The sequence below is a fragment of the Leucopleurus acutus genome, assembly GCF_964270905.1.
Source record: "Leucopleurus acutus genome assembly, chromosome: 3".
In the NCBI taxonomy this organism is placed as follows: Eukaryota; Metazoa; Chordata; class Mammalia; order Artiodactyla; family Delphinidae; genus Leucopleurus; species Leucopleurus acutus.
In genome coordinates this window covers 114,957,245-114,983,524 of record NC_139145.1, presented here as the reverse complement: position 1 = coordinate 114,983,524, position 26,280 = coordinate 114,957,245, and the positions used below count along the sequence as shown (strand labels likewise).

At 39.2% G+C, this 26,280-nt stretch overlaps 1 protein-coding gene across 1 annotated transcript in view; it reads right to left on the bottom strand.

Annotated features, from left to right (window-relative positions):
* The window catches only part of TBCA (tubulin folding cofactor A), a 102,210-nt gene extending 76,915 nt beyond the window's left edge, over positions 1-25,295 (bottom strand). Inside the window, exon 1 of the mRNA XM_082836156.1 lies at positions 25,175-25,295. Coding sequence (XP_082692282.1) covers positions 25,175-25,227 — 53 coding nt within the window. The 5' untranslated portion in view covers positions 25,228-25,295. The remainder of the gene's footprint in view (positions 1-25,174) is intronic.
* Positions 25,296-26,280: the final 985 nt, after the last annotated feature.

Genomic DNA, 26,280 nt, shown 5'->3' with positions numbered 1-26,280 from the left:
TGCCTTCAGAATTCAGAAATTGGGATTACAGTCTGCCCCAATTAACTATTATTTTTCTTTTATTTCCATAAAAATGCCTCTTGTTAAACACCTGACTGCTTGCACCGTAGGCCTACCTTGGGAAACCCACCTGCATCACTGCCTCCTGAAATGAGACACAACTGTTTAACTGAACTGACTTACTCACAGGACTAAGACACTGATTCAGTGAGATAAAGTAAATTACCAAACGCAACTTCTGGACTGTGAAACTTCTTGGGGAAGTTGCAAAGGTGGGACGGAAGGGGTTCCAAATGAGCCTCCCTAAAATGTGCCGCCTTGGCATGTGGATTGTTTTGAGCTAAAAGCCAATCAAGACCCTGAAGACTCAAGAGAAACTTCTGCCCCTCCCTTAACTACAAAGAAGAACTTAAATTGGGGGTCTTTCTCAGAATCAGAATTATTAGCAGAAATAAATTTTATCTGAGTGACCCATCTGTATGGCAGGGCAAACATCTAATTACCAAACATCTGCTCTTCTTATTGTCCTGTAAATTGCCCTCCTCTCCTTTGAAGTCCCAGGCCCCTTTCCATTCCTTAGCCCAGGATGCCATATACACCTCATTTTACCCTTCTGTCTTTGATACTCTCAGGTATGTGGGGTTCCTGTATGTACAAAGTTAAATTTGGCTTTCTCTTGTTAATCTGTCTCATGTCAATTTAGTTATTAGACCAGCTGAAAGAACCTTTAAAGGGTAGAGGAAAATTTTTCCTTCCCAACACAGTTTAATTCTTTCCAAACCAAAAAGATGTTAAACTGCATGTTGACAAAACACTGTATTAAATCATTAGTGGAATTATAAAAAGATAAAACTCTTTGGAGGGCAACTTGTCAGTATCTCTCAAAATTTAAAACACATAAGCCACTTGAGCCAGTGAATGGTAGCAGAAAGCCACCCCAAGATAGGTCACTTTATCATACGGATAATTTTGGGCTGAAGGCAACAGAGAAAAAGCAGATACAAAAAAGTCATCTGCCCTCCCCAACTTACCTAAAAGCTGGACCTAAATTTCTAACAATGCCTTCCCTCCCCTCTCTACCACAAGACAGAAGTTAACCACCAGATTAATCACTCTAGACTCTTAACAGCCCAGAGAGGCACCAGAGGAATCTACATAGCAAACCTACTTATTAGCCCTTACCATACAATAGTTACCCCCCAAATATTTACCTTCTCACAATCTGCCAGAAACTCAAAGTCCTTTTCCTTTGTATTATCCCTTCTCTACAAATCTATTGTTCTTTTGTTAAGATGCTATATAAGGCCAAGTGCTAACCATCCTTTCGAGTTATTATTGAATATTCCTGTTTTTGTGTTAATAAACTTGTGTAGTTTCTTTCTTGTTAATCTGTCTTTTGTCTAATTTACAGGGTCTCAACCAGAGTATTTAGGAGGGTAGAGAAAAAAGTTTCTCCTCCCCTACACCAACAGTTCCACTTGTAGGAATTTATTCTACAGATATACCTGCACATTTGCAAAACTAAACACATACAGGAAAACTCACTGAGGTGTCTTTCAGAATAAAATACTGGAACAATATAGAGTTCATCAATAGAAAACTGGGTTTTAAAAAATATGTTATGTCCATACAGAATACTCTAAAAGAAATTCAGCCTGCTCTATATATCCTAATATGAAAGAACAAAAAATGCAATGTGCAAAAACAGTGTCTACAGAGTATATTACTGTATGTTCACGCCACTCAAGGTGGCTGTTCTCTTGTTCTCTGTACAACCCCTGCTTGACCAGTGCCTGCTTCACCTACACCCTACTCACTGGACTGACCTTCCCGTATACTTGCCCCAGGGCCCAGCTAGTGATTGTTCTTATCAAAGGGGCAGTGAGGGGCACGCACCTCTGCTAGTTTCCCTGGTAAATGATAAGCCAACCTGACATCAATTCCCCCTGTAACTGGCAATCACCCCCTACCCCACCTCTGGTGAAGACTGCCACCATGTCCTGCCCGCCATCTGCGACACACAGTGGGGTGTCATTCCAGGACCCTGCTTCAGACACGTAAGATTCCCTCTATCCATTAAACCACTGATGTCTCTGTTGCTGACTCCAGGCTCTTTCTTCAGTCTTGAAACTGGGCAAATACAGGCCTTGCAGGCCTGCAGGGTGCAGCCCAACAACTCTCATCTGTTTTTTGTTTTTAAAGACATAAATGTAAATACTTGTGCATGTACAGAATATCTCTAGAAGGATACACACACACACAGATGAGTAATGATGTTGACTTTGAGAGGGAAAAACTGGGTGGCTAGTGGATAGGGGTGGCAGACTCATGTTTTACTGTGTATCTATCTTTTGGTAACTCTGGAATTTTGTGCCATGTCTATACTGAAAATAGTTCAAAAGACTGTTTAAATATATTAAAGAGAGATGAAGGATACGATACTGTTTCTGTTCTCAAGGAACTTAAAATGTCACAGAGAGTAAATTCATTCATTTAGTAATATTTACCAAGAGTCCTTTTTTATACCAGGCCTCTGGGGGATATATCCCTGCCTTCATGGAGCTTACTTCCTAGAGGAGAGTTATGTATAATATTATGGTGGCCAGAGAAAGAGAGTATAGTCCAAGCAAAGCAATAATAAGAGAGCAGACTTCTGACAATCTCAATTTTCACATCACTATTCAGAAGTAAAAGCAGTCTAGGTTCCCCTAAAATAGATTAGCAGTAGCAAAAAGAACAGTGACAGACATAAGTACAAGTTACTAGAAGCAGGAACACAAAGAGATACATTAATGGCTGACAATATTACCTGAAAGCAAGAGACAGAAAAAATTTAAAGTAAACACGAAACCAAGCTATCACAATATAATTCAAGCATTCTCCAATTAGGGACTCAGTTACACTGCAAAGATGTTAATTATAGTCAAGTTTTTAGGATCTCAGTAGGCATGTTTTCCATGGGAAAAATGCTATACATACTTGGTGTTAAGCTTCATAAACCATCCCACAAAAGGTTATTTAACACTATTAAGTATGTGCATGAAATACTTTCTACAGGATATTATGTATACTATGGATTACTATGCTTCTAGCGAGGGAAAAAAACAGAACGGATGCCAAGAGGTGGTGCAGTGGTTGAGAATCCACCTGCCAATGCAGGGGACACGGGTTCGAGCCCTGGTCCGGGAAGATTCCAACTAAGCCCATGCACCACAACTACTGAGCCTGCGCTCTAGAGCCCGCGAGCCACAACTACTGAAGCCCACGCCCCCTAGAGCCTGTACTCCACAACAAAAGAAGCCACGGCAATCAGAAGCTGTGCACTGCAATGAAGAGTAGCCCCCACTCGCCACAATTAGAGAAAGCCTGCACGCAGCAACAAAGACCCAACGCGGCCAAAAATAAATAAATTAATTAATTAAAAAATAGAATGCCTCCTAAATTACTGCAGGCCTTGCAACAGAAGTGGTGACTCTTCTACTGAGGGACTGGAACAGAAGCAGGGACAGAGTCTGTGACAACAAATGGTTGGGATTAAGGCAAGATAGGTTCATCTGTCCTTTCCTCCTCTTTCTTCCACACTACCCCCACCCCCAATCAAAGAACAGCACTGAATAGGATAAGAGTGGAGAGGTGATGGGGAGGGTTAAAGAAAGACAGCATTCTTCCTTACTTCTGATACAGAGGATCAGATCTCAATAGGACACTGAAATGGAGAGGAAAAGAGGGGGTAAAAGTTAAGCCGAAAGCAACAGAATTTACAAAAATCAAACAAAAACCAGAGAGAGAGACAGAAAGAAAGGAAGGAAATCCCTAGCCAGTTCAGTAAAGGAAATCGCTCCTTACATTATACATAGGTACACACCTAAATTAGGGATTCGAGAAATGGTATCAGTTAGTACTCAATTATAAGTAACACGATTTCAATTCAAGGGATTTAAACAGTACAGGGAGTTTTTGGCTCATGCAACTAAAATCCAGGGGAGGATCTGCTTCAGGGTTGCCTGATCCAGCAGACATATTATGAAATTTCTTTTTGTCTCTTCATTCTGTCACCCACAGTACAAGCTTCATCTCAAGGCCAGATTCCCTAGTGCCAAAAGAAAGCTGCAGCCACAATCAATTACATGGAAGAAAGCACATCTGTCCCAGAATTCTAAGCAAGAGTTCTGAAGTGTACCTTGCTTAGATCAGCCTAAATCACCCTGAATCAATTCCTGTAACCAGGAAATGGAATCTGATTAGCTAGATTCACTCAGAGGCCCATTCTTAAAGCTGGAAGTGGAGCAGTTTCCCTCAAAGAACATGAGCTATGTGCGTGTGGTAAAAAACGGTGGACACTGGAATGAAAATACAGGTATACATTAAGAGAAGAAAAAATAGATACTGAGGAGGCAGCCACAGTGTTCACCCCAAGATGTTCAAAATGAAGATTCAGAGTCATCGCAAAATATTATGTACAGTATTGCCCATTCAAAAGACAGAAAATCTTTAGAATCATTCTTCTTACAAACAAAAGCCAAATTGGCTCCTGAGACTACTTCTATTTAATCTAGTACTAGAAACGCTAGTTTAAAAAGAGTAATATAAATACAGAAAATAAAAGTATCTATTTGAGACCCATATACTTTCTAATACCAATAGAAAATACAAAAGATGATATAAATAAATAAAAATTAAACATCTCACCCTTGGTTGGGGGGGACAGGTAAAGAAGACTGAAAGTATGTATGTCTGCTAGATTTTTAAACCTATGGCAGTAATAATTACAAAACATATGGTACCAGATTAAAAATTATCAACAATAAATTAAAATCTTTCTCTAGAAATGCTGTACCAAACTTAAGAACTTAAGGTATCATGAATGAGAATTAACAGAAATCATTATCTCAAAAAGATTCTGTACTCCTATGTTCACTGCAGCATTATTCACAATAGCTAAGACATGGAAACAACCTCAGTGTCCACTGACAGATGAATGGATAAATAAATGTGGCTTAGAACATAAATGTAAGTCTAAGAAAGGAGGTCTTTTGCCCATTTTTCTTTAGGTCTTCTGTCCATTTTTTGATTGGACTGGTTTTTTTTTTGTTATTGAGTTGTATGAGCTGTTTGTCTATTTTGGAAATTAAGCCCTTGTTGGTCACATCATTTGCAAATATTTTCTCCCAAGCCATAGGCTGTCTTCATTTTGTTGATGGTTCCCTTTGCTATGCAAAAGCTTATAAGTTTGATTAGGTACCATTTGTTTATTTTTGCTTTTATTTCTATTGCCTTGGGAGACTGACCTAAGAATACATTGCTACGATTTATGTCAGAGAATGTTTTGCCTGTGTTTCTTCTAGGACTTTCATGGTGTCATGCCTTATACTTAAGTCCTTAAGCCACTTTGAGTTTATTTTTGTGTATGGTGTGAGGGTGTGTTCTAACTTCACTGATTTACATGCAGCTGTCCAACTTTCCCAACACCACTTGTTGAAGAGACTGTCTTTTCCCTATTGTATATTCTTGCCTCCTTTGTTGAAGATTAATTGACCATAGGTGTGTGGGTTTACTTCTGGGCTCTCTATTCTGTTCCATTGATACATATGGCTGTTTCTGTGCCAATATCATGCTGTTTTGATTACTGTAGCTTTGCAGTATTGCCTGAAGTCTGAGAGGGTTATGTCTCCAGCTTTGTTCTTTTTCCTCAGGATTACTTTGGCAATTCTGGGTCTTTTATGGTTCCATATAAATTTTAGGATTATTTGTTCTAGTTCTGTGAAAAAAGTTGTCAGAAACTCGATAGGAATCACATTAAATCTGTAAATTGCTTTGGGTAGTATCACCATTTTAACAATGTTAATTCTTCCAATCCAAGAACATGAGATATCCTTCCATTTCTTTGAATTATCTTCAATTTCCTCCATTAATGTTTTATACTTCTCAGCATATAAGTTTTTCACCTCCTTGGTCAGGTTTATTCCTGAGTATAAAAAAAAAATGTGTACACAGACACACACATACCTACACCTACACACCTACACACCCACACCCACACCCACACCACACACACACACACACACTGGAGTATTATTCAGCCACAAAAAAAAGAAGGAACTGCTATTTGGGCCAACATGGACAAACTTTGAGGGCATTACGCTAAGTGAAATAAGTCAGACAGAGAAAGACAAATACTGTATGATCTCACTTATATGTGGACTCTAAAAAAACCACACTCATAGTTTTGGTTTGGTTTAGTTTGGTTGCCAGAGTTGAGGGATAGAATTGGGGAGAATTGGGTGAAGGTGACCAAATGGTACAAGCTTCCAGTTATAACATAAATAAGTACTGGGGATGTAATGTACAGCATGGTAACTGTAGCTAACAATACTATATTGTATATTTGAAAGTTGCTAAGAAAGTAGATCTTTAAAGTTCTCATCAGAAGAAAAAGACTGTAACTACGTGAAGTGATGTTAACTAAACTTATTGTGGTAATCATTTTGCTATATATATGTATTGCAAACCATTATGTTGTAAACTTTGAATAAATATAATGTTATATGTCAATTATATCTCAATAAAACTGGAAAAAAATTAAAGAATTAACATAACATGGAAAAGAATCATTTAAAAATATTGTTAGTCTTCTTTGGCCTCAGCGCCTGAGCAACCCAGAACCAAAATGGTTTTCAGCACCCACTATACAGACTGCTGTCTGCAGACCTCCTCTCTCAGCTCCCAAGCATGCAACATTGAATGCACAGTCCTGGAAATGGATAGGGTTGCCCTTTCCAAGGGAAGCCCCCTTCCCACCAGGTAAAAACCCTGGGCTGCCTGAGCGATGTACATTATTCTACACAAGGAGGAAGGAAGTGATTAAGTATGTGGTTGTGGGACTGGAGCTTCACATCCCCTTTACACTCTTTATCTGTGGGGATGCTTATATTAAAAGATAATCAGGACTTCGCTGGTGATTTGGAAAACACCAAATCAGGTATAAGGTAACCACACCTCTCCAGCATTCATTATTTGTAGACGTTTTGACGATGGCCATTCTGACTGATACGAGGTTGCACCTCATTGATTTGCATTTCTCTAATAATTGGCGATGTGGAGCATCTTTTCATGTGCCTGTTGACCATCTGTATGTCTTCTTTGGAGAAATGTCTGTTAAGGTCTTCTGCCCATTTTTTGATTGGGTTGTTTTTTGTTGTTGAGTTGTATGAGCTGTTTGTATATTCTGGAAATTAAGCCCTTGTCAGTCGCATCCTTTGCAAAGATTTTCTCACAGTCTGTAGGCTGTCTTTTCATTTTGTTCTTGATTTCCTTTGCTGTGCAAACGCTTGTAAGTTTGATAAAGTCCAATTTGTTTATTTTTGATTTTATTTATTTTGCCTTGGGAGACTGATCTAAGAAAGTATTGCTACAATTTATTTCAGAGAATGTTTTGTCTACGTTCTCTTCTAAGAGTTTTACGGTGTCATGCCTTATATTTAAATCTTTAAGCCATTTTGAGTTTATTTTGTGTATGGTGTGAGGGAGTGTTCTAATTTACATGTGGCTATCCAGCTTTCCTAACGCCACTTGCTGAAGAGACCTCTTTTCTCCATTGTATAGTCTTGCCTCCTTTGTTGAAGATTAATTGACTGTAGGTAATGGGTTTATTTCTGGGATCTCTATTCTGTTCCACTGATCCATATGTCTGTTTTTGTTCCAGTACCACACTGTTTTGATTACTGTAGCTTTGCAGTATTGTCTGAAGTCTGGGAGGATTATGCCTCCAGCTTTGTTCTTTTCCCTCAGGATTACTTTGGCAATTCTGGGTCTTTTGTGGTCCCATATAAATTTCAAAGTAAACAAAAAAAACCTTTAAAATCATGTCAAATAAATAAATAAATTAAATACCTAGGGATAAACCTGACCAACGAGGTGAAGGACTTATACACTGAGAACTATAAAACACTGAGAACTACAGAACACTGATAAAGGAAATTAAAGATGTTTCAAAGAAATGAAAAGATATTCCATGCTCTTGGATCGGCAGAATTAGTATTGTTAAAATAGCCATACTACCCAAAGCAATCTACAGATTTAATGTGATCCTTATCAAATCACCCAGGACATTTTCCACAGAACTAGAACAAATAATCCTAAAATTTTTATGGTCACCTATTTTTAAAAGTTAGTAGCAATATTCATTTCAGTGATGGAGGAAAAAACTGATTATGGGAAAGTGCAGCGTAGTCTGATGAACCAAGTAATGTTTGGGGAAATTTTTCCATAAAGGTATCTTTAAAAATAGTTTCAGCACTTATAGGGGTTTCACCTCTGGGAAAATATACATGTGAAATACTTTATTCACTAATAATATAAATAAGGTATTAGAGTGATTCTTCTGTTAAAATTACCTAAAAACAATTCAAAAATCTGTCTCCTTTTTTGACATAACCTGAGTCACTGCTAGTCACCCCAACTTAAATTCTACATTCCAACCAACAAAACATCTTGCTGATGTCACCTGGATCTCAACTCTATCCTCAACTCCCATCCAGTCATTCAACAATGCTGAGCACCTAGTATATACTAGACAGTATGTTAAATGTACAAACATGGAGAAAACAGTTTTGCACTTCCAGAAGCTCAAAGAGGTGTACAATACTTCTAAAAGTATGATTAGAAGAACATCTATAATAGAATTATGCAAAGGCATTGTAAAACGTACAAATTCTTGGATCCTGCCCCACACTTACAGAATTAGAATCTTAGGGGGTAAAGCCTGAGTAAATGTGTTTTTTAAAAGTTCCCACGTTAAAATTAAGAATTAATTAAATGTACCCAAGTTAATTCTTTTACATAATAATGTTTGAGAATTATTGTTATAGTACAGTAGTTCTCAAACTCTTTGGTCTCAAAATACTTTTAAAAATTACTGAGAGCCTATGATTCTGATTGGCACTAATTCCAACATATGAGTTTTTCCCCCCACACCAAGCGATTCTCTGACACCAGTTAGGTGTCCTACAATTTAACTCAATCCTGACACTATCTACTTAAAGACAGTACCAGATTCCACAGATTAAGGACTCAGTCCCACAAGACGCACCCACTTTGGATGCCAATCAGAAGCCCAGGTTGTTACCTATGCTTCTGACCGACCGGCTATAAATCAGAGGTTCCCAGGAACCACTCCCTGACTTGGATTAATTTGCTAAAGCAGCTCAAAGAACTCAGAAAACCAGTTTACTCACTGGTTTACGGGTTTATTACAAAGGATATTAATCAACAGACAGATGTACAGGACTGGGTCCCAAACACAGGAGCTTCTGTCCCTGTGGAGTTTGGAGCTCAACATGGTGGTATGGATGTGTTCTGGTTCACCAATCTGGAATCTTGTCCTTTTGGGATTTTATGAAGGTTTCATCAGAGAGGCAGGATTGATTAAATCACTGGCCATCAGTGACTGATTCAATCTCACGGCACTTTCCTCTCCCCAGAAGTCAGGAGATGGGACGAAAAGTTCCAACTTTTTAATCATGGTTGGTTCCCCTGGCAACAGCCCCCATCCTTAGGTTACCCAGGTGCTTTCCAAAATTGTCTAATTAACATAAGACAACTTCACTACTCTCATCATCGAGGAAATTTCAAGGGTTTTAGGAGCTCTCTCAGGAATGGGGAGGAAGACAAAATATATATCTCTTACTATAAATTACAATACCACAGGACCTCAAAGAACTTTTGGTTATGTGAATTATATATATTAATATTTACTGTATTAGAAATTAAAACTGGGAAATCACAAAAATATTTTAATTAAAAATGTAGTATTTGTTAATTCACTTAAAAACAACAAAATAGGGGCTTCCCTGGTGGCGCAGTGGTTGAGAGTGCGCCTGCCGATGCAGGGCACACGGGTTCGTGCCCCGGTCCGGGAAGATCCCACATGCCGTGGAGCAGCTGGGCCCGTGAGCCATGGCCGCTGAGCCTGCGCGTCCGTAGCCTGTGCTCCGCAACGGAAGAGGCCACAACTGTGAGAGGCCGGCATACCGCAAAAAAAAAAAAAAAAAAGAAAAACAACAAAATAAATGTACATGTTAACAAAAATAACCTATTTATGAAAAATAACTATATTTTCCAAAATGAAAAAATTTAGTGAGAAGAATGGCAATGCTTCACATTTTTGCAAATCTTTTAAATGTCTAGATTAACAGAAGCATCTGGATTCTTATATCTCCTTCTTCATTCAATCTGTTACAATATCACATATCATTAGTCTTTGGACAACTCCACTATACAATTTTGTGCAAATGAAAGTGAAAAAGGCAAACAATATCTCAGTATTACTATGAAAATAACTTTGACCTTGCAAACACCCTGAAAGGGTGTCAGAGACCCCCAGGGGCCCTTGGACCATACTTTGGAAACCAACAGTCTAATGAAAGCAACAGATAATTACAGTAATCCCCCCTTATCTGAGGTTTCAGTTACCCACAGTCAACTGCAGTCTGAAAATATCAAATGGAAAATTCCAGAAATAAACAGTAAGTTTTAAATTGCATGCACATTCTGAGTACTGTGGTGAAATCTCATACTGTACTGCTTTGTCCCACCCAGGATGTGAATCATCCACACTGTATACACTACCCACTCGTTAGTACAGGAAAAAACATAGTAGATACAGAGTTTGGTACTATCTGCAGTTTCAGGCACCTACTGCAAGTTTTTGAACATATCCTCCATGGATAAGAGAAGGCTACTATACAAAGTTCTTTGAGAACACAGAGAAGGGAGACAGACAGGAAACTTCTGCAGAGGTGGTGACATCTCCTGAGACTTGAGCCCAAATCCTTACACACTAGGTAGGCCCTGTAGGATCTATATCTTCTCCCTCCTACTTTTCAAGGTGTCTCCTACCCCTCCTCCTCTTTCTCACTTGGTTGCTCCTCCTCAAACTGGCCAATCTTTCTCTCTTCTTCAAGCCTTTGTATCTTTTGTCTGAAAGGCTCTTCCCCCATACAGTCCATGGCTCTTCTTGGCCATACCTGGCCATCATGAAGATTAAGGACAGCTATACCCTTGTATACCTGTAATCCATTCAGGGCCCATTCCTTAGAAAATTCTGCCTTATACTAACTGTTATATATGTGCACTAGAAGCCATATTTAACAAAGTACATGGTAGCATCATTTGTAAAAGTGGAAAAAAATAAAACTAAATATCCATCAACATGAGAATGAAACAAAACACTAGTAAATTCACGCAACAGAATGAATTAGAGCTGAATGTTTCAACATGAATAAATCTCGAGAACAGTAATATGCACAAAAAGTAGGCTAAAGAAAGATTCCTACAATGTGACACTACTCATAGTTTTTAAATTTTAAATTAATCTATATTTTGATAGGTAATACACAATTCAAAATTATAAGAATTTCCTCCCATCCCTGTCCTAGTTATACAGTTTCTCTCCCAGGGACAACCAACGTGACCAGTTTCCTATGTGTCCTTCCAGATATATTTTATGTTACACAAAAATATAAGTGTTGTTAAGTGTGCAGAATACTTTAATATGGTTCATGTATATCTACATATAAAACAGAAGTTTAAAAATATGTGTGGAAATGATAAAGACCAAATTCAGAATAATAATTACTAAGAGGCAAAGAAGAAAAGGAACAAACTTAGAAAGGGGCACTTCAAATGTACCTGTATTGTTTCATTTCAGGTTTATTGTGTTTTCTCTAGATTTTTTTCATACATGAAATAAATTTTTTCTTCATAAAATAGATGAAAAGGATCAGATTTGAGAAAATAATTAGTTTGGTGTCAGACGGAGTTTGAAACCAGAGCATACTAAGGACATAAATTCAATACTTTAAATTAGTCTAAAGCTCAAGAGAAAGCTGGAGATTGGGGATTTATATAAAGAGATATTTGCAGTTCTAAGAATAAATATTTAGATATATGCACCCTATATAACAGAGCACAAGTTCCTTAAGGGCTGGGCCCAAAACTCTGCCATATTACATTCCCCTGAAATATCACCTACTGCCCATAATGAGATTTCAATTTACCTATATCCTTACTCTTTTTCTTAGGTTTCAAAAATAACATCCTGGTATGGGTGAGCCTATTTATGTAAGTAACTTAACAATAGGCAGTTACACCACACACACAAAGACACACACACACACACACACACACACACACACACGTCTATTAAATTAGAATCAAAGGGAGACAGTGTTCTGGTTAGTTCTAGGTAAACTACAAAGCCTTATTTATTTTTTTAATTAATTAATTCATTCATTCATTTTTGGCTGCGCTGGGTTTTCCTTGCTGCATGCAGGCTTTCTCTAGCTGCAGCAAGTGGGGGCTACTCTTCATTGTGGTGTACAGGCTTCTCATTGCAATGGCTTCTCTTACTGCAGAGCACGGGCTTTAGGCACGTGAGCTTCAGTAGTTGTGGCACGCGGGCTCAGTAGCTGTGGCTCACAGGCTCTAGAACGCAGGCTCAGTAGCTGTGGAGCAGGGGCTCAGCTGCTCCACAGCATGTGGGATCTTCCCAGACCAGTGCTCAAACCCGCGTCCCCTGAACTGGCAGGCAGATTCTTAACCACTGCGCCACCAGGGAAGTCCCTCAAAACCATTTTTAGATTGAACTTATTAATAATTAAAAATGTTTCTAGGGCTTCCTCGGTGGCGCAGTGGTTAAGAGTCTGCCTGCCAATGCAGGGGACACGGGTTTGAGTGCTGGTCTGGGAATATCCCACATGCCGCAGAGCAACTGAGCCCCTGCTCCACAGCTACTGAGCCTGCGCTCTAGAGCCCGCGAGCCACAGCTACTGAGCCTGTGTGCCTACAGCCCATGCTCTGCAACAAGAGAAGCCACCGCAATGAGAAGCCTGCGCACCGCAAGGAAGAGTAGCCCCCGGTCACTGCAACTAGAGAAAGCCCGCGTGTGACAACGAAGACCCAATGCAGCCAAAAATTAAAAAATAAATTTATAAAAAAGTTTAAAATGTTTCTACAATAGACTAGTTTCCTTTCTAGGTAAGAAAAAAATCCTGCGAAACTGTTAACTTTTAAAGAAATCCCTGATATAAATATATTTTCTTATCTTTCATTTCTCCAATAAAAATATTATCCTGACAAAAGTCTTTGAGTACTGTGATTACTTGCAGCTGTTTTATTGCTCTTTTTTTTTATAAATGTATTTATTTTATTTCATTTCATTTATTTTTGGCTGTGTTGGGTCTTCGTTGCTGTGCACAGGCTTTCTCTAGTTGCAGCAAGCCGGGGCTACTCTTCGTCGTGATGCGCGGGTTTCTCATGTTGCGGTGCATGGGCTCTAGGCATGCGGGCTTCAGTAGTCGCAGCACGTGGGCTCAGTAGTTGTGGCTCATGGGCTCTAGAACTCAGGCTCAGTAGTTGTGGCTCATGGGCTTAGTTGCTCCATTGCATGTGGGATCTTCCTGGACCAGGGCTTGAACCCATGTCCCCTGCATTGGCAGGCGGATTCTTAACCACTGCGCTGCCAGGGAAGCCCTTTATTGCTCTTCTGAAGTTTAACTGGAGTATTCAGCAACCCCTCTCCTTTCAAAGTCTCTCACTTTTAGTGATAAAAGCAAACTTCAATTATAGGAGGGGGAGCAGACTCTTGAGCTGTTCCCCCTCATATAACTGACCTCTTTTCTGGTTTTCTCCATTCCTCAACTCAATTAGCAAATATGATTAAATGCCTGTTTTGTTATAAGCAATGTATTATACACCATTCCTCTGGTCCCTAAAAAGATGAGAAGAACTGCTTGGCCTTAAGAAAACTTTGTATATCTTACATAGTGCAAAGTCCTTAGAACTTAACGTCCTAGGTTTGAGATGAAAATTACTGTACTAGTAACCTAAGTTGAATTACACTTCAGTAGAATTATAGGTCTTCAAAAGCTTCATAGAGTACGGACATATTTCAGGCAATGGATGCACATTAAAAGCATGTCATTTTAGTACTGTTCAGAAGCTGAGGATCATTTAGTGAAAAAATAGATGCCTACTTGTTTATAGACAAATAAACCCTGAGTTAAAGCATATATATACACATAAGGCTCCATAAAATATTTCTTTAGCACAGGTGAAAGGATATCAACAACAAAGGGGGAACTCAATTAAAAACAAAATATTAAGAAGGATTTGAAAATAATTATAATCTAGCATTAGCATTGTAGGGATGTCTTCTGACAGTTTTGGTGAATCATTTATAGATTTTAGAATAAGGGCTCTTAAACACTCACTCACTTGACTACTCTTCCCTACGATAAACTTTATGGAAGTGCAGTAAGAGGGAAACTGGCCTTGACACATTGTGTTCTCTACATCTGCGTCTCTATTCTCGCCCTGCAAATAGGTTCATCTGTACCATATGTCTAGATTCCACACATATGCATTAATATATGATATGTTTTTTTCTTTCTGGCTTACTTCACTCTGTATGACAGACACTAGGTCCATCCACATCTCTACAAATGACCCAATTTCGTTCCTTTTTATGGCTGAGTAATATTCCACTATATATATGTACCACATCTTCTTTATCCATTCACCTGTCATTGGACATTTACGTTGCTTCCATGTCCTGGCTATTGTAAATAGTGCTGCAATGAATACTGGGGTACATGTGACTTTTTGAATTATGGTTTTCTCAGGTTATATGCTGGGTCATATGGTACTTCTATTTTTAGTTTTTTAAGGAAACACCATTCTGTTCTCCACAGTGGCTGTATCAATTTACATTCCCACCAATAGTGCAAGAGGGTTCCCTTTTCTCCACACCCTCTCCAGCATTTATTGTTTGTAGATTTTTTGATGATGGCCATTATCTCAGCAAGATCTTTTCTGACCCACCTCCTAGAGTAATGAAAATAAAAACAAAAATAAGCAAATGGAACCTAATTAAACTTAAAAGCTTTTGTACAGCAAAGGAAACCATAAACAAGATGAAAAGACAACCCTCAGAATGGGAGAAAATATTTGTAAATGAAGCAACAGACAAAGGATTAATCTCCAAAATATACAAACAGCTCAGGCAGCTCAATATCAAAAAAACAAACAACCCAAATCAAAAAATGGGCGAAAGATACAGTATTTTTTAAGGTGTTAAAAATACAGGGTCACTGATATAAACAGAGATATTTTGCTGGGGCTTCAAAGCAGGGAATCAACATCTCAACAATTTAAAGAAAAATGGGGCTTCCCTGGTGGCGCAGTGGTTGAGAGTCCGCCTGCTGATGCAGGGGACACGGGTTCATGCCCTGGTCCGGGAAGATCCCACATGCCGTGGAGCGGCTGGGCCTGTGAGCCATGGCCGCTGAGCCTGTGCGTCCGGAGCCCGTGCTCTGCAACAGGAGAGGCCACAACAGTGAGAGGCCCGCGTACCAAAAAAAAAAAAAAAAAAAGACAGCAAGGGACTTCCCTGGTGGTTCAGTGGTTAAGACTCTGCGCTTCCAATGCAGGGTACGTGGGTTCAATCCCTGGTCGGGGAACTAAGATCCCACGTGCCGTGTGGCAAGACCAAAAAAAAAAAAAAAAGTTTAAAAGAAAGCAAGTTCCAGTTTATACTTGTACAGAATGATTACGATGATAATAATGACAGCAGTTAACATATACTGAACGTACATATCAGGCATTTGGGCTTAGTGCTTTAAATGATTACCTTACAATTCTCTGAACAACAGTACAAGAAAGATAATATCATTAACCCATTTTCCAGCTAAGAAAACTCGGGCTTTTAAAGGTTAAATAACTTGCTCAGGGTCACCTATGTAGTAAGTGGAATCTGGGATTCCATTTGTTTAACTCCAACTGCAGCAATAACTATACTATTATGCTGTCACATCATAATCGATTCAGTAGCTCCCTACTGCTTCTCAGGTCAAAAATCCTTATAGAGTAAGGCTTCATCCATGCCTTTGTTCACTGGAAGGACTTCTGTTGAGCATTTATTATATGTCAACACCATACCAGGTGCTTCAAAGATAGAGGTTCTGAGTGAGGCTGCTAAATAAGTGATCTTTGGATCAGTTATTTTAAAATGAGCTCTATTTGGGCACATTAAACAGAATCACAGTTGGAACTATGTTCTTGTATAATTGTATTACTGGAAATGGAATGTTGGAATAGGAAGACCACACATCTAAGCATTTATATCCTAAATAGTTCTGGACTACTATTTTTTTAAATATCTTTATTGGAGTATAACTGCTTTACAATGGTGTGTTAGTTTCTGCTTTATAACAAAGTGAATCAGTTATACATACACATATGTTCCCATATCTCTTCCCTCCTGCATCTCCCTCCTTCCCACCCTCCCTATCCCAACCCTCTAGGTGGTTACAAACCACCTAGCTGATCTCCCTGTGCTATGCGGCTACTTCCCACTAGCTATCTATTTTACGTTTGGTAGTGTATATATGTTCCTGCCACTCTCTCACTTTGTCACAGCTTACCCTTCCCCCTCCCCATATCCTCAAGTCCATGCTCTAGTAGGTCTGTGTGGACTACTATTTTTAACAAAATTTTCCAACCTGGCTTACTACAAATTTTTAAAATTTTCTATCAAAAAAAAATGCAATGAAAACACAGAACACACCTACATGCACACACAGGGGTCGAAAGATCTTTCATTTCCACATTCAACTTGCAGAATAATACAGGTTGTGCTGGGACAACCATGGTCATGAGTGACCTTAGCTTTCCTCCTTTCCAGCTTAAAGAGACATCTGGTTGCCAGCTGTGTAGCTCCTACGAGTCAATGCTTGCCAAGTAGTTGGCAGAAGGTGGGGAAGAGCTGACCACCTGCATCCATTTTGACAGCGACTCTGACCATCACTTTGGAGAACTGGATACATTACAGACATTCCAAAAGGAGTTGGCTAAATTTCAAGGTAGGAAGTTGGCCATTTTGGCTGAACTTACTTTAACTCACATCAAAGTGCTATGATGTGGAAGAAGAGGAGAATACACGAAAAGGTACAAAGCTACTAAAGCTTACAAGAATAATTTACAAGGCTATGTCCCTAACCTCTCCCAGACACTGTCCACCATATTTCTATCTATAATTACTTTAAAAAGGGGAAGCATATATACAACTACAGCTAAACGGGTAAAACTATATCTCCATGTCTATGTAAGTACATGTGTCATTCATATTTTTCACTTTTATGTCAGTATAAAATATATAATCCGCATACATATATATAATGTACGTCACTATAACATGTATTATATATATAAATATGTTTGTCACTATAACATATATTATATATATAAATATATATATTTAACTGTGGCGATTTTACTTACCTTTTATGTTTTTTTATGCCTGCTGTACAATATATATGTTATATATATCATACACAGTTGTATATTAGAGGTATAGGTATAAACAAACTTAGGAAGATGCCACAGTTTGGAAAAGGTGCTTGCTTTATTTAAAAAAAAAAATCAATACAATTTCCCCACAGATCCATGATGTAAAATTCTATAATCAAGCCTTGTAGATTTGTAATTATGGTATGTCAGCTACATTTAAACAAGAGTGTTAAAAGATTGTTAAAGTTAAACTAACACAATTGCAGTGTGAATTGTCCTAGTCTCATTCTAATCTACTGGTGTCACTTTCATTTAATCAGAGGAAAACTATGGGCCAATGTCAGTGCTATTTCCAATGCCCTAACATTCTTTGTTCACATTGGATTTTAAGCCATTACCAATCTAAAATGGTTATAAAAAGATATATTTCAGAAAGCATTTTTAATGAATTAATTCATTCACCAGTGGACATTTTTAGCAGGCTTTATTGAAAATAAGTTGGCTTTAAAGTTATTAAATAACCTTTTATGTTAAATGAATGAAAACATTTTGTTCTTGCAGAAGAATTTCTTGAATTTACCATAAATACAGCTTAAGAAGAGAAAAACCCTTATTTTATAAACAGAAATCATACTTGGAAACTTATGGTAGATATATGTCATTTAGCTGAAATAACATCAGCATTTAAAACATCAAGGCTATTTTTTTCTTCTGCTTTAGTGAAAAATGGGGGAAAGACAGTATCTTCAAAATATGGTATTGAGAAAACTGGACAGCTGCTACTTTCTCATACCATATACAAAAATGAACTCACTATGGATTAAAGACTTAAAAGTAATACCTGAAACCATAAAACTTCTAGAAGAAAAAATAAGCACTACGCTTTTTGACGTCAGTCTTAGCAAGATCTTTTTGCATTTGTCACCTTGGGCAAGGGAAACAAAAACAAACAAATGGAACTAATCAAAGTAAACACCTTTTGCACAACAAAGCAAAACTATCAACAAAATGAAAAGGTCACCTACTCAACAGAAGGTATTTGCAAACATATATCTGATAAGGAGTTAATATCCAAAATACGCAAAAAACTCTCATAACTCAAGATCAAAAACACAAACAACCTGATTAAAAGCAGGCAGAGTACCTGAATAGACATTTTTCCAAAGAAGATATACATATGGCCAACAGGCACAGGAAAAGATGCTCAACATCACTCATCATCAGGGAAATGCAAATTAAAACTACAATGAGATATCACCTCACACCTGTCAGAATGGCTAGTAGCAAAAAGAAAACAAATAACAGGGCTTCCCTGGTGGCACAGTGGTTAAGAATCTGCTCCGGGAAGATCCCACATGCCGCGAAGCAACTAAGCCCATGCACCACAACTACTGAGCCTGCACTCTAGAGCCCACGAGCCACAACTACTGAGCCCACGCGCCGCACCTACTGAAGCCGGCATGCTCTAGAGCCTGTGCTCCGCAACAAGAGAAGCCCGCGCGCTGCAACGAAGAGTAGCCCCCGCTCACCGCAACTAGAGAAAGCCTGCGCATAGCAACGAAGATCCAACACAGCCAAAAATAATAAATATAAATAAATTTTAAAAAAGAAAACAAATAACAAATGTTGGAGAGGATGTGGAGAAAAAGGAACCCTTGTGTACTGCTGGTGGGAATGTAAATTGGTGCAGCCACTGTAGGAAACAGTATGGAGATTCCTCAAAAAATTAAAAATAAAACTACTATACAATCCAGCAATTCCACTCTTGAGTATTTACCCAAAGAAAACTAAAATACTAATTCAAAAAGATATATGCACTCCGATGTTCTCTGCAGCACTTACAATAGCCAAGATAGGGAAGAAACCTAAGTGCCCATGAACAGATGAATAAAGAAAATGTGATTGATATATATATTTATAATTACTTATACATACACACACAATGGAATATTACTCAGCCATAAAGAAGAATGAAATCTTGTCATTTGTGACAACATGGATGGACTTAGAGGGCATTATCCTAAGTGAAATAAATCAGACAGAGAAAAACAAATACTATGTGATTTTACTTATATGTGGGATCTAAAAAAACAAATGAACAAACATAACTAGACAGAAACAGAATCATAGAGAGAACAAACAGGTGGTTGCCAAAAGGGAGGCATGTGGGGGGGAAGAGAGAAATAGGTGAGGGAGATTAAGAGGTACAAACTTCCAGTTACAAAATAAATGAGTCACAGGTATGAAAGGTACAGTGTGAATATAGTCAATAATTATGTAACATCTTTGTATGGTGACAGATGGTAACTAGACTTATCATGGTGTTCATTTTGAAATACAGAAATGTCAAATTACTATGTTGTATATCAGGAACTACCACAGCGTTGTAGGTCAATTATACTTCAAAAACAAAAAAAAAACTCATAGAAAAAAAGATCAGATTTGTGGTTACCAAAGGTGGGGAGTGGGGGAGAAGGGGAATTGGATAAAAATAGTCAAAAAGGTACAAACTTCCAGTTATAAGGTAAATAAGTACTACTAGGTATGTAATGAACAACATGATAAATATAATTAACACTACATGTTACCATGAAAGTTGTAAGAGAGTAAATTCTGAGTTCAGATCACAAGGAAAAAATTTTTTTCTATTTCTTTAATTTTGTATCTATGTGAGATGATAAATGTTCACTAAACCTACTGTGGTAATAATTTCATGATGTATATAAGTCAAATCATTATGTTGTATACCTTAAACTTATACAGTTGCTGTATGTCAATTATATCTCAATAAAACTAGAAGAAAAAAAATCAATGCTGTATCTTCTATTTTAGAGAAAAGTATTTTCTAAATCACCAGTAATTTAATACAGGAAAAAAAGCTTCTCTGTCGAAACTTCATATTTACAGGATGCATTTAAGTTTTAAGTAAAGTACAACATTCAATTCACAGTTGTACTATCAGCAAATAGTCTCCAAATAATCACAGCACACACAAAACAGTGCTATGTTAGCTACTTACGTAAGTACTAATACGAATCACCCTGGTTTGCTTGGGACTTTCCCAACTTTAGCACTGTAGGTTCCACATCCTGGAAACCCTTCTGTCCCAGGTAAACCCAGACAACTAATGTCAGCGAGACATTGTGGGGCGGGAGGTGGGGGAGATTTACAGTTCTGCACTGGAGAAGAAGAAATTTGGAGTCATATCTGGTAACTCCTTGCTAGGGCTGCCAGATTAGCTGTGCCCAGTCACATATAAGTAGGTCTGGCAATCTGGAACATGGATTCAAATCTTTATTTTTATTTTATTTTTTTTCACACACACATACACACTTTATTAATTTATTTATTTACATTGAAGTATAGTTGACTTATAGTGTTGTGTTAGTTTCAGGTGCACAGCGAAGTGATTCAGATATACACATACATATATATGTTCTTTTTCAGATTCTTTTCCATTATATGTGATTACAAGATATTGAATATAGCTCCCTGTGCTATACAGTAGGCTCTTGTGTTTATCTATTTTATATATAGTAGTGTGTATATGTTAATCCCAAACTCCTAATATAAGCCCTTAAATTATCAAGGATGAACAAAAAGGAGGCTGTGATTATTTCAATAGAAAACTCGAGTAAATCTGACTTTGCTTAATACTGTTTGGCACTGATCATTCAATTAATCTCAGTAAACTTAGGTCAGGTGGCTATTCCATGCCAGGCACTGAAGACAGAGCAGTGAACAAGACAGTTTCGTCACTGATGTCACTCCCAGTCTCAAGGGAAGATAAGAAGATAAAGAAAAATATTCCAGTGACGTTGGTGTAATTTGGTAAAGGATATTCAGTCTCATTTGTTAAATATTTGTCAAACATCAAATCTTTAAAAACAGCCTGCAAGACCCAAACCTACCAACTAATACCCATTAACAAGGAGTCACATGTGAACACAGGCTGCTGCTTGAAGAAACTTCGTATATTACCCAGCCCCTAGTGCACACATATCTCTAATTCACAGCCAGAATTAGCCCTAGAAAAACAATCCCATTTGACAAGTCCTACGAGTCAGGAACTCAGTACCAAGTCAGACTCATTGCTGTCTAACTCTCACCTTACAAGCCATTCCTAGTTACTGGACTCTCCTGTTTCTAGGGGTCTAACCTCTCTCTTGAAATCTATTTCAGGAAATCAGATCCTTTGCCTTTGTTACCATGTGAAATAACAAAGTTTCTCTAGGACTAGAGCACAGTGAGGCTTCTGCCTATTTCCTTAGGGTCTAAAATCACCATTTTGCCAACATGCTGAAATGCGCATCTTCCACTCATTGTTTGATCTCTCAGTTGCCAAATACCACCTTTTATTTATTGCCTGTTTCCATACTCCAGTAATATTCCATCTGCCTGTCCACATTTCTTCCTAAAACCCACTAAAGGGAACTTTCAGATCACCTGAAGTATTTTAGCAGATTTGATTAGACGCTAAACTCTAAGAATCTACCCTCCCAAGCACACAGCCTACCCAAACTGAACTCTAAGACTAACACCTAGAATATATTTCTAAATGGTTCTGAAGTCCTGGAAAGAAAACTGAAGGAATTCTGGGCTTGAATGACTTTAAATCTCTTTTTCCAAATAAAAGTTGTTACTTCTGAAGATAAATGAGGTGATGGGAAATGAACATCTTGACTAGAAAAAAGGTGCTGAGAACAGAAACTGAATTTTAGACCACTGCTTTAAGAAACCAATGCACAGAATGCCGTTCACAAAACCAAGAACATGTCTGAATCATGAAACTAACTGAGAAGTCTTTGAAACTAAATTTGGAGGAGAAAAAATGCATACCTTTTTATTATAAAAAATGTTTAATATATATAGAGAAGAATATAATGAAGACCCATGACCATTCATCCCCAACAATTATTAACGTGTTGCCACATCTGCCTCACCTATTTTTTTCCTTTGCTGAAGTATAATGTAGAATTTTAAAAAAAACAGGATACTAAGGCAGAAGATGGAAGGAGTCAGAGTAAAATAAGTTTCAGGAGAATGTAACAGGAGAATAGGGAACAATATTTATGGATTTAGAGAGTTATCTACCAAGGCAAAATATGAGTAATAAGCAGCTAAAATAGAAATTTTAGGTTTTTTAAAAACCGTATCTCATTTCAGTATATATGGGAAAGCTCTACACCAAAATGTCAACAGAAAAGCCATGAAAAAAATGTACAGTAGGCATTTCCATTAATTTATAAGCAATTTGAGATATTATGAAGTAAATTATGAGGGGATTTCATAAAAATGATAAATTTACTTATGTATGAAGAATCAAAATTAGTGTGATAATGCTCTATCATTGAAATAAAATGAAAACAAAACTTTATTTCCAAGCAGTTTCCATAAGTACTTAAGAATTTTTGAAAGCCTGAAAACTTAAATTATTATCTAAATGAGTGTGTCTTCCCACAAATAACAAATGCTGGTGAGGATGTGGAGAAAAGGGAACCCCTGTACACTGTTGGTGGGAATGTAAATTGGTGCAGCCACTATGGGAAACAGCATCGAGGTTCCTCAAAAAACTAAAAATAGAACCACCATATGATCCGGCAATTCCACTCCTGGGTATTTATCTGAAGAAAATGAAAACACTATTTCGAAAAGATACGTGCACCCCCATGTTCACAGCAGCATTATCTACAATAGCAAAGCTATGGAAGCAACCTAAGCGTCAGTCAACTGATGAATGGATAGAGAAGATGTGATATACGTACACACACACACACACACACACACACACACACACACACACACACGACAGAATACTACTCAGCCATATAAAAGAATGGAATTCTGCCATTTGCAACAACATGGATGGACCTACAGGGTATTATGCTTAGTGAAGTAAGTCACACAGAGAAAGACAAACACTATATGTTATCACTAATATGTGGAATCTAAAAAATAAAACACACAAATGAATATAACAGATCAGAAACTGACTTACAGATATAGAGAGCAAACTAGTAGTTACCAGTGGGGAGAGGGAAGGGAATGGGGTAGAATAGGGGTAGGGGATTAAGAAGTACAAACTACTACATATAAAATAAATAATCTACAAGAATATATTGTACAGTACAGGGAATATAGCCAATATTTTATAATAACTTAATGGAGAATAATTAATAAAAATTTTGAATCACTGTTATACACCTGAAACTAATATTGTAAATCAACTATACTCAATAAAAAAGTCATTTCTCATGACTTTCCCTCTAAAGCACTCTTCATCATACCCTGGTACTTCTGCCAAATAGATTTACGAAAATGACATAACCAAAGTAAGTCTAACAAAAGTGAAAACAGAACTTGGGGGTAATAGGGCAAATTATATTTTCAGTTACACATCTCAACTCCCCTTCTACTATCACACATTTTAAAAAATACTCTTCTGGGGGGCACTGTAGCTTAAAACAAAAGGTTGTAGATCAGAAACCCTAGTGCTTTTCCCTGTTCTGTCACTAACTAGCACAGTGACCCCGGACAAGTTTACTTTTCCTATTTTAACTTCATTAAACCTCAGTTTCTCATCTGTAAAATGGGAATACAAACCATAGTATTAGTTAACATTTACTAGTACTTACCACATACTGTTAAACAGAACAGCAGGCATTTTTTGGAACAACTGCACGAGGCGGGTACTTACTCCATTTTACAAACCAGGAAACTGAGGCACGGTGCAATGTAATATATTCAACAATACATAATATATGGCAGAATCAGGACTGGAACCCAAGCAGTCTCACTTCAGAAAAGGCTGCACATTTCACTACTACTCATCCTATCTCCTTACCGCCTTAACAATAATGACAGCTTCTGGAAAGCACAGCGCAATGCTGTGCTAAGCCGCGGAGGCAATATCTTAAAAAGTGAATTTATTCTCCCCTTTGCCTTGTCCTTCCTCTGGTGAAAATATCAACACAGGGAGGAAAGGTGGGCAGAGGAAGAAGCCAGACAGCTAGGATTAGACATGTTTACTGCCAAATAACCTGCTTCTTCAGAAGGCTGTTCATCTTTTCTCTTGGAATGCCTCATCAAAAAGTTTCATCTTTCGGGGTCTGAACAATAAAGGCCTAATAAGCACTCCAGTGTCTCACAGCGGTGAGAATGACGGCGAATTACAGGACTGGCCTACACAGGATAGTTACTTGAACAGCACCCCACAAGCTCCGGGGCGAGCCTCGGGGAAGCTAGCCGGGGAGTGAGGCCACAGAAGTTTGTCGAGTGTGCTGGAAGTTCACGCCGCAGTTCTTCAGACTGCGAGTCCCGCCTGCCATGTTAGATGACAGGGCGCCCGCAAGGTCCCATTTCTAATGAGGGCCGGGCTCGCAGCGACCCCCTAAACTTCACAACGGGCTCGCGCGTCCACGTGAGCGCAGGTAATGGACCGGAAGCGCCCCCCACCCGCCAGGTTCCGCCGGGAGACCCGGGCAGCGCACTCGGAGATACGACCCCAGACCGCCCCGCCCTCGAGAGCCGGGCCGCCGCCCCTCTGCCTCCCCGACCGCGGGCGCCGGAGGGGTGGGGCCGCCGCGACCTTCACCGCTCCGCGGCTGGGTTTTGGAGGGGGCAGGCGCGGGGAGGGGAGTGCCCCGGTCCGGTGACTTGGGCACCTGCGCGCCCCCTCCGTTCCCGTCTCGTCGCCACCGGCCGCGGCGCCCCAGTTGAGGCCTGGAGTCTGGGGCCCAGCTCGGGCCTGCGCTCCGCCCGGCCTCTCGGGCCGCCACGGGGCGAGGAAGAGGAGGCGGCGGCAGCTGCGCCGCTCCTGGCTCCTTACCGCTTCACCACGCCGGTTTTGATCTTGATCTGCCTCACGCGAGGATCGGCCATGGTCCCTCGAGCGCCGCGGGAGTGAGTGGCGGAGAGCCGGGGTAACCGTTGAGGGAGACTAAGCGAAGGAAGCGGGTCTGTAGGCGTAGCCGGCGCTGGCCGGCGCGCATGCGCACACTCCGGCGCGGCGCCGGAGCCATGCTGGCGCTGCTGCCACACCCGCTGGGCGTGGGTCCAGGGTCGCGAGCCAAGGGCGGGTCACCACTCACCCACCTCCACCGAGTTTCCCGCTCGCAGAACCTGGCTTGTCTATCTCAAGTAGCCCTCCTCTTTATTCTTGAACAGCCCTCCTCTTAGTGTGAATACAAGTGACACTTTTCCCGGTCTCCACAGCCCGGGCGTTTGGGGAAACTTGTGTCTCCCCGGATAGACTGGTTTGGCCATGACATTGCTTTGCGAGATTATCCGCTGAAAGGACGGAGTGACCTAAAAATTGAAGATATTTTCGGTGTCATTATCTTATGTCAAATGGGGTAAAATGATGCAGGTTTAAAGAAATAAACTACCGTCATGCACGCAGTTAAGAAAATCCTTACCCTACACCTCAGACCTCTGCAAACAATGTTTGTGGATAAATGCACCTAACGAAAAAAACGACTATAGGACTTATCCAAAAATCATTACCTCTAGTAAATCTTAAATATCCAACTTACAAAAATTGTGTGGCATAAAAAAGCTTGGGCTTCGTGGTCAAACAAACCCACTGACCTTTGGTATTAAAGGGGTTTTACCCTTTAATAGCTAACTGACACTGGGCACATAGGACACTTAACCTCGCTGCTGAGGCTTTTGCCTTGTATGCAAAATAGAAATAATGTCCACTTTACAGAGTAGATATGAAGGTTAAAGCTCAATGCCTGACATAATACTCAACAGCTTTTGACTATTTTATATTTTCAAAAAATGTGTCTATTGCATAAAATGAAACAAACCTCCAGTGAGCCCTGGCAACCTCTTCCCGGCGGAGTCCCCCAAGGAACGCAGGGCAGAGCCTCCTTCCTTTTATAGTTTCTTGGTATCATTCTTCAAAGGCCTCTCTTTACCCTTCCCTAC